The sequence below is a fragment of the Electrona antarctica genome (assembly GCF_951216825.1).
Source record: "Electrona antarctica genome assembly, chromosome: 23".
NCBI lineage: Eukaryota > Metazoa > Chordata > Actinopteri > Myctophiformes > Myctophidae > Electrona > Electrona antarctica.
The window spans coordinates 25,920,079-25,929,828 of record NC_136804.1 but is presented as its reverse complement, the minus strand read 5'-3'; the positions used below and the strand labels follow the sequence as shown (position 1 = coordinate 25,929,828).

The window sequence follows — 9,750 nt, the reverse complement described above, 5'->3', positions numbered from 1 at the left end:
TTTCAGAAACAGCCTGTGATTTGTGATGGCAGATGCTTGAGCCCACAATCAATCAATCAATTAAACCAGTGGTTTTCAAACAGTGGTCCGGGGACCACCAGTGGTCCTTGAGAGGGTTCCAGGTGGTCCCCACTCCCCAGCTAAATGATGGAGCGTTGGTAACCAAATGGATCTTTAACTCCTGAGAGTGTAAAATGAAACCAAATGGACCCTTTTGGGTCCATTTGGTTTCATTTTACACTCTCAAGAGTTACATCTGCATTAGGCTACTAAGTTAATTTACAAGACATCTACACAATTAGAGAATGTCAATTTCAAATCATTATTATTTTGATCAACGTCGTTTGTCTGTTATTTCTCATCAAATGGACCACCATTTGATGGCTCAAATGCCAAATAAATAATGGGCCTTGATATGAAAATGGTTGAAAACCACTGAATTAAACAAAAACAAATACGAACCTATAGCTAGTTGCAAACGTTTATTGTGAAGTTTGCCATCGGAATTGTAACTGGCTCAAATAACGGAATTGACACACTGGCAAAAGTGTGTTGAACTGAGGTGATCAAACAACAAACGTGTGTCTGTTCAGTGTTCATTAACCAACCGACAACGCTCTTCAGACAGGAATAACAGGGCGAGTCTTCGGAGACAAACTTTGCCAGCGGAGCCTAGAGGACAGTCTTCATATAAAGACCCAGGAATGAGAAGCGGACAGCCGGGAGACTGGGAGAGAGACGAGAGAGACATAGAACACTTGAGTATAAACTTCGGCTGTTCTGTTGCTGTTGCGTGGCAGAAATACATGAGGACATAAAAGAGCCAGACAGACAGTATACATACATACAGACAGACAGGCAGACAGACAGAGAGTGCACTATAGAGACAGACAGACAACACTATAGAGACAGACAGACATAAAACAAGACCCTAAAAGATAGACAGAGGACATAACGAAATACAGAGAGGACATTCCCCCCCCCCCCCCCCCCAGTGTTTTCATTGACATGGCAATTAGACTATAATCCTGTTAATTTAGTTTTCTTTCTTTTTTAAAAAGAAACTTAACAGACTTTTTTTTCTCCCTGGAAATAAAAACGTCTGGGTTTCCGAGGCTACTTGTTGAATGACAACCTCAAATATTCAGTTGACAACCTAAAAGACTTGTTCATCTGAAAATTACCTGTATTGACCATACAGCACCTGCAGATATCTCATCACTTTTATGGAGTCCTTTTGTAATTAAATGAACAGATTTCATCTTCATACACAGGATGTCTGCTCTGTCCCTGTTGCTATCGAACCGCCGCCTTGTCTCCGGTCTACTGGTCAATTTGTTATCGTCCATATGCATCGTCTTCATCAACAAGTGGATTTACGTCCACTACGGATTTCCCAACATGACTCTGACTCTGATCCACTTCATAGTGACATGGCTGGGCCTCTACTGCTGCCAGAGGATGGACATGTTTGCTCCCAAGAGTCTCCCGCTGAGGAAGATCTCGTTGCTGGCTCTGAGTTTCTGTGGGTTTGTGGTTTTTACCAATTTATCTCTCCAGAATAACAGCATAGGGACATATCAGCTGGCCAAGACCATGACCACCCCGGTCATCATCCTAATCCAGACAGGATACTACCAGAAGACCTTCTCTACCAAGATTAAACTCACAGTGGTAGGTCACTCTCTCTAGGTCGTCCTCAGACGAGCCCTCCATCGTCGCTTCCAGTCATCCCGGTTCTCCATACATCTGGCCAGTTCGTTGGTACTTTGTGCTGCAGCATCGTTCTTGAGTACATCCACGTATGTTAGTGTGGAACGTCCTCGTGATCGATGCCCGTGTATTGGACTTGGTTCCCAGAGCACCAGTTTGCTGGCTGGCAGTTCTTGATGCCTTTGGCAGTGTCCTGCTAGTTTAATTCTCCAGAGTGCTATTTTATGGCTCACCCTTGGTGTTCCCTCACACAGAGTCTTGTTAGTAATATATGTACAGCTTTGCTGATGTTAAGTACTGCACGCAGCATTCTGGTATAGAAGCTGAGTTTGGTTTGACGGGGAAGATTGAAGTTCCATACACTGGTAGCCGGGGGGCCAGCACCAAAAATTTGAGAGGACCTGTGATGTCATGACATACTTTTAATTTGTGTTTTTTATATTCACTTGGTCATTAAGGTCCACAGAATGAGAGGTCTGCTCTGCCGGAAGTATTGCGAAAAAAAGTTATGGCCATTTTTGTATACCCCACCAAAGACAACAAATTTAAGGAAAATTTCATCATACTTTAAGTAGCATGTGACATGTAAAACTAGGGGGTTTTCATGATTCTGAATCCATTCCAAGCATTAGTTTTGCACGAAAAACACTCCTTGGCCTAAAAACGGCTATAGCCATCACAAATGTGAGGTGAAGTGGATATGGCCAAAGGTAGGCTAAGGAGTTTTTTTGTTGTCTTTGGTGTGGTATAGAAAAATGGCCATAACATATTTCTCCGCAATATTTCCGGCAGAGCAGACCTCTCATTCTGTAGACCTTAATGACCAAGTGAATAGAAAAAACACAAATAAAAAGCATGACATCACATGTTAATCCTTAACCGTTGAGCTGTTGGGCCTGTGGCTCCCCGGCTATGGTCATGCCATTCAGGGCCCTCCATGCAGAAAAAAGAAAAAACATGTTTCAAACCTATATGCTGGACCTGACTGCAAATGAAAAATGTGTTTTGATTTATTTACACATTTGTAACCTTTATTTACCTAGGGTAGGTACCATGCTGCTGACAGTGCTGAGCAGTGGTGTTTTTCCAGCAACGCCCTGCACAATCTCACAGATAAACGCACAAAGTAAAACCTGGGATCTGACCAGCACAGCCACAGCCTTTATACTGTTGGCCACCAAGCAGCTCCACTGGAGTAGTCTGGGGTTCAGTGCTCAAGGGCAGTGGTCTGGGGACCCCTAGGCGTCCTTGAGAGAGTTCCAGGAGGTCTTCAGCTAAAGGATAATTAGGAACCAAATGGACCCTTATGGGTCTGTAACTCTGAGAGTGTACAAATGGAACCAAATGGACCTGTTAGGGTCCATTTTAAATTAGCATTGATTTTACAATATACATTGGGGTCCCAGAGATAGAAATGCCATTAAATAGGGGTCCGTAGCCTAATTCAGTTCAAACTGGGGGTCCTTGAATTTAAAATGGTTGAGAATCACTGCTAGAGCTGTAAAACCGTGGGGTGATAAGTGTCGATTTGGGTGTCCTTGACATGAAAAAGTTTGGGAATCACTGCTCAAGGGAACTCCGGCGGGGTTGGGGGGGATAGGTGTTGGCTTTTCACGCCTGGGGGATGGAACCAGGCAAGAACCATTTTGCTCACAGTTTCACAAACACGCTTCTCTAACTTTTAAGTCAACCCTGCTTTGAGAAGTGGTTTAAAATATGAATTGTGAAATGACAACAGAAGTTTCACTACTCGGCTACTTAATTATTATATTATTGTTGTTTGTCTCTGTAGGACAAACTGTCTTTGCAGGAGAGAGTGACTCTGTTGAACAGTATGACAGACAGTGTCTGTCTGTCTGCATGACCAGACCATGTCTCTCTATCTTGTCTGACTTGTCCACACACACACACACACACACACACACACACACACACACACACACACACACACACACACACACACACACACACATACTTACACATGTGTATACTTAAGTGTGTCTCGCCCCTCTCTCTCCCATTAGGTTCCTATAACATTAGGTGTCATATTAAACTCCTACTATGACGTCAGGTTCAACCTGTTGGGGATGGTATTTGCATCGCTGGGTGTCCTGGTGACATCACTGTACCAAGTGGTGAGTAACACATTTATCCACTTTATTAATTATTGATACTCTACTTATAGATAGAACTTTGAACATAATTAATCTCCCTGTATCTATCTATCTCTCTCTCTTTATCTCATGGATTAAAGTTCTCAATCGGCACGACTGATTTCAGTCATTTGTACTGACTATCTACATTAAAGCTTACAGTGTGTCGCGCAGAGACGTGTTGTAAGCTTGTAGATAGCCTATTTTCGACGGCTATTAGATTTTATGAGATTAAAGAGTATTTTAAGTGGTCATACTACAGTAGCAATAGAATCCATGTTCAATCTTTTGGTCAGTAGGTCTTGGCCCAATAACATCTTTCAGTTATGAAATCAGATTTTTGCTTTAATTTATATCTCATGTCTCTGTCTCTCTCTGTATATCTCTCATCTCGCTGTATCTCTGTATCTCTGTATGTCTCTCTCTCTCTCTCTCTCTTTCTCTGTGTATCTTTGTCTGTATCTCTCATACAGTGGGTAGGAGCTAAACAACATGAACTCCAGGTGAACTCCATGCAGTTGTTGTATTACCAGGTATTACTATATCTACAGTAGTAGAGATATTAAGATTAGTACTGTTAACGGTACAAACAATAATGATAGTAGTATTTTCTATCGATTATTCCCCCCATGGAGACTTGGATTCATGGATATGTTTTTGTTCTGACAGACACCTGACAAAAAAAAGTGATCATTGTGAACATATCCCCCCCCCCCCAGGCTCCTTTGTCCAGTGCCTTTCTGGTTGGTGTGGTGCCTTGTTTTGAGAATCTGACTGGAGATGGGGGAATATTTGGACCCTGGTCCCTGGCTGCTATGGTACGGTACACACATGCGTACACATGGCACAAGCATAAGCACACACACAGCGAAAGAAGAGGGTGCGTCACAGCTTAATCACCAAGCTTGATGGATCATACCACCAACCACTAATGTTCCTGTAAACTAGAGCCCAAAAACGATGGAGATTCTTGGGTTCTGCTCCCGATTTTGTCGAGTCCTAGATCACAGATTACTGATGTTTTGACTAATTTTGTGCAACATTTTCTATTTTTTTTTTCTATTTGTGGACATTTAACTTGCAAACAAACAATTATAACGCATTTTACATCATTCATCATGTATTATATAAAACTAATGGGTAGGCTATGTCATTTTGAAGTAGGGCTAAGTCAGTCCTTAGTGTACATTTTTTAAGGTTTGTGGTGTTATTCTTTCCTATGGATGATGTGGATGGAAGGAATGTTTGGACCTCACTGTACTGTATATCGTATTAACCAGCAACAGGCATCTCATTTTATTTCACTTCCTGGAATGATGACACAGAATGTGTGTGTGTGTGTGTGTGTGTGTGAGTGTGTGAGTGTGTGAGTGTGTGAGTGTGTGAGTGTGTGTGTGTGAGTGTGTGAGTGTGTGAGTGTGTGTGTGTGTGAGTGTGTGAGTGTGTGAGTGTGTGAGTGTGTGAGTGTGTGAGTGTGTGAGTGTGTGAGTGTGTGAGAGAGTGTGAGTGAGAGAGAACGTCTTGTGGTGGGGGTCCCTGGCACAAAATCTATCCAGATGGGGTTCTTAGGCCAAAAATACATGTGAATTGGGGGGTCCTTGACATGAGAATGTTTGAGAAACACTGACCTAGGTGTCGTTGTCTCTGTTCACGTAGGTGATGGTGGCGTTATCAGGCATTGTGGCGTTCCTGGTCAACCTGTCAATCTACTGGATCATTGGGAACACCTCTGCTGTCACGTATCCTTTGACCCCTGACCCTGATCATTTAACCTCTGCTGGCAAAACGATCATGAATCAATCTGCACTCGCTCTCTCTATTTCTATTACACAACTGCGGGAGAAACGTTTAAAGCTGCTGCTGCGTTTTTGTGGCCGTTATGTGTTTCTCTTCCAACAGAGAAAGCTAAATGCTACGAATTCCTTAGACTTAGTAGTAGGGAGACCACCTCCATTCCTCCAACCAACCACTGCAGTTGTGCTAGTTGCTGTATTGTATATCAACATAATCTACCATACAGATTGGTTAAATAGCCTTTTATTCTCTAGTCTAAACCAATTCTTAAGGGTTTTACTTTAACACATTAATGATGACCGTCCTAAATAGAACACAATAGAATAGAAAACAACACAGCATATGGCCAGTACTACAATAATGCACTACGTGTATGATTTCCTTAGCCCTGGCCCTCTCAGGTACAATATGTTTGGCCATTTTAAATTCTGCATTACTCTGATTGGTGGATACCTCCTGTTCCACGATCCTCTGTCCTTCAACCAGGTGAGAACAGTTCAGTAGAATCATTGATTAGAAACGTTAACACTGAGCAAGAACGGTTGACTAGGCTCATAACTAGTGCGTCACTGTCGTCCTGGGTTTTCAGAAGGAGGCATACACACATATGACCTATACAGCAGGTTTCCGTTTTAAATCTTATTATTGTACGGTTATAGTATTGTATTTGAAGTGGTAAAACTAGCATGTGTGGCAATCAGCCAAAAATAAGTCTTTACATTCACTGACAGCTCGTACATCTGCTGTTTTTGAAAAATCTCGAAAATGTTTGAAAGATTTTGATTGAAAATTAGTTACTGCAAGCGTGAGGTCTAGCCAACACCAACTTTGAAGAAAACATTTTCAAATGAGGGTCCATGGCCAAATTCATGTCAATTTGGGGGCCCTTGGCACAAAACTCTACATTGTATCTACGGTAGCTGAAATGTGTGTGTGTATGTGTGTGTGTGTGTAGTTTCTAGGTATACTGGTGACTCTGTCTGGCATACTGGCCTACACTCACATCAAACTACTTGAACAGGAGGAGGGAAAGAGCCATCTGACACAGAGACCATAGGTTGAGCCGACTGTCAATCAACAACACATCTTCCTATTGGCTCTTTAATGATTGTACTTTTTCAGATTGTATTTATGTTGTCGGTGATTTTCTTTTTTTTTTATATATTTTTGTAATAGATTAATATCCTGAAATCTGCTCAAATGGTTTATTTTGCTTTTCATGGTACTGAACATGTATTTGTTTTTGTTCTTTTTTTTTGGGAAAACTGGTCCTTATGTTTCAATCTGACTGGTTTTCAAAGCTGAACTTGGTCCTGATAAAAAGGTGTGACAGTGTGCCTTCGAGTAGGGCCTTATCCAGACAGTTTTGGCTGGTTCCCAGCTATTGATGAACTGATAGATTAAAGCAGTGGTTCCCAAACTTTTTCATTTCAAGGACCCCCAAATTGACACTAATTGGCCCGTGGACCCCCCCCCCCCCCCCCCCCCCCCATTTTAAAAGATATGCCACGGACCCCCCCCCCCCCCCCCCATAGGAGAATATTCTCAACCTGTTTAATTTCAAGGACCCCCGGTTTGACATGCATTAGTCTACAGACCCCCGTTTAATGGCATTTCTATCTCTGGGTCCCCCAATTCATATTGTAAAATCAATGTTAATTTAACTCCGAGTGTACACACAAGGGTCCATTTGGTTCCAAACTATCATTTAGCTGGGGACCCCATGGAACTCTCTCAAGGACCCCTGGGGGTCCCCGGACCCCACTTTGGGAACCACTGGATTAAAGCTTCAATCCATAACTTTATGTTCTACCTGTATTCCACACGTGAACACCCAAATGTATACTGTTCTTCAGCTGTACGGGACTGCTGAGCTAGGCAAAATTGCCTTTTTTTATGCAATACCTCATGGCAACCAGTAGGGGTCTCCCTTGACCACATGATATGCATTTCTCAGTAGACGATCAGGTAGACCGCGACTACAACCAAAAACAGTTGTGCTGCTAGTTGTATTTTATTAACATTCTCTACCACAGTGGTTCTCTAACTTAATTACAAAGACCCCTATACAAATGGAGCCAAATCAATTTGGTTCCATTTGTACATTTCTCAGAGTTTACAGACCTGTAAGGGTGCATTTTGGATCGCAATCAAGGAACCCTGAGGGTCCCTGCCCCTTGGGCAAACTTAAAAACATTTTTTTAAACAATAGCTCGGATGGGAAGAAGGGATGAGGAGATGAAGAATGATAGGAAATGTCTGTACTGTAGTTGAGGAGAAAAGAGGAAGGAGAGGTGGGAGATGGAAATATTGTAGTTTATTCTGATTTGTAGCTTGTTATTAAAGATGTCCGAGCCATGAACAGTATACTGGTAACCATGGTTACCACATACACATCCAGTATGAGGTAGTGCCAATAGCAGTGTTGCCATGGTTACTAGCATGATCAATGTGTATTGCTATGGTTGCTCGTATGATTGAGTCTGACAGAGAAATAATTTGACAAATGCAATGATTTTTATACGATTCATGATTTATGTTGTTGGAAATTCCCTTTTTCATATACGTAGCATTTCAATAAAATGTCTTTTATTCAGAATGTATCATTTAAGTGTTTATTTTACACATTATTTAAACCATCAGATCTCAATTACCTTGTTTACACCAAGGACTTAAGGATGATTCATTGAGATGGGGTTGTAATCTCTGAAAGGAATCCCACACACTTAAATGCTCCTATACACTGTTAACGATACCACACATGACGAACAACGTTTCAATTCTTTAAGGATTCTTCACTTTCAGGTCATAATGGGTTCAGTTACAGTATTAATCCTCATTTTCAGTGAATGTATTGTGTGGCATGACTACACACTTTTAGTCTTTTCAATAACTTTATCACTCCATATACCTTCCTACACCTAACTGAGTAGGCACACAATCCACATGTTAGTCTCTAGTGCTGCTATCCATCGATCGGATTTAGGGTGTTAAATTTTGCCTGTCTGCAAAATAGTGCCAGTATTGAATTATAAGCATGTCAGTATGATATGGCACATAGATTTTCAACCAAAGACTTTATTAGTAGTTGTTAACTACTAAACTCTTTGGTTGAAAATCTGTCTGATCCTTAAAGCCCTAACCACACCAGAGGGTCGCCATGCAACTCCTTGCATAAATAAATAAATTAAATGTTTAACAATGTTTACACATTGTTAATTTATTTCTCCCTGTCTCTGGGTGGTTAGAAAGTGTAGCTGTTTCCACCATATATTGTGTGTGCAGTGGGTGCATTGTATGTCTTCCCTTGGGAACGGGATCTGTCTGTCTGTCTAATACAGAAAGTTTAGGTAATAGCCTAGCTCTGGTCCATAGCTAATGCGTTATGGATCAGAGCTAGGTAATAGCCTACATTTGGCCTTTGAAAAACAAAACAAAAATAATTAATTAATTAAATAATTAATTTTAATAGATGTGTTTCTAAGTGTCTAAAGTGGTCCATTAAGAAAGATGCTCTTAATTGCAGTATTTGTGCTGTAAAATGGACTTCTTAATCTTAAGTGTGAAGAAGAGGCAATGTTATCCTATTAGTGAATGAGTTACTGTATGAGCAAGCTTGGGCTACTCTAGCCTTGCATAGTAAGCGATACTATGCATTGCTTAAGGCAGATGAAGGCTGGCTATACGAGGCTAGGTCTACTCCAGACTAGTGGAGTTTAGTTCGACTAAACCCTGGGTGGTCTACTCTATAGTCTACTCTAGAGTAGACTATAATGGAGTTTAGTTCGACTTAGCCTCAGAGACCGGCGACCGAAGGGCGCAGGCGTTTCGTTACGTACTCTAGACTAGTGGAGATTAGTTAAACTATAGGGGACCACACCTCCATCAGTACATGTCATTATATTCACAGTTTCAACCATATGCAAACGTAGACACATGGCTTCAGTCTTATATTTTGCGTTTACATTTTCTCCATATTTCATGTAAATGTTACTGAACTTATTTTTGGTATCTGTATGGTCCCGGCAAAGGCCGTCCTGTCTGTCCATCCGTCCGTCCATCTGTCTTGTCTATTAGCGCGGGGCGCGGC

The 9,750-nt window shown here is 41.6% G+C and overlaps 1 protein-coding gene across 2 annotated transcripts; it reads left to right on the top strand.

The window, feature by feature from the left end:
* The first annotated feature begins 492 nt into the window (after nucleotides 1–492).
* On the top strand, nucleotides 493–8,263 carry slc35e3 (solute carrier family 35 member E3). 2 transcript variants are annotated; one of them, XM_079494915.1, is made up of 8 exons: nucleotides 493–762; nucleotides 1,275–1,674; nucleotides 3,738–3,848; nucleotides 4,340–4,399; nucleotides 4,586–4,684; nucleotides 5,523–5,605; nucleotides 6,062–6,146; nucleotides 6,616–8,263. In XM_079494915.1, the coding sequence occupies exons 2-8, from the start codon at nucleotides 1,276–1,278 to the stop codon at nucleotides 6,715–6,717; spliced, it is 939 nt and encodes a 312-aa protein (XP_079351041.1). In that variant the 5' UTR covers nucleotides 493–762; nucleotide 1,275; the 3' UTR covers nucleotides 6,718–8,263. The 2 variants fall into 2 exon arrangements, with proteins under 2 accessions (XP_079351041.1, XP_079351040.1); XM_079494914.1 differs by having other exon boundaries at nucleotides 495–1,674.
* Nucleotides 8,264–9,750: the final 1,487 nt, after the last annotated feature.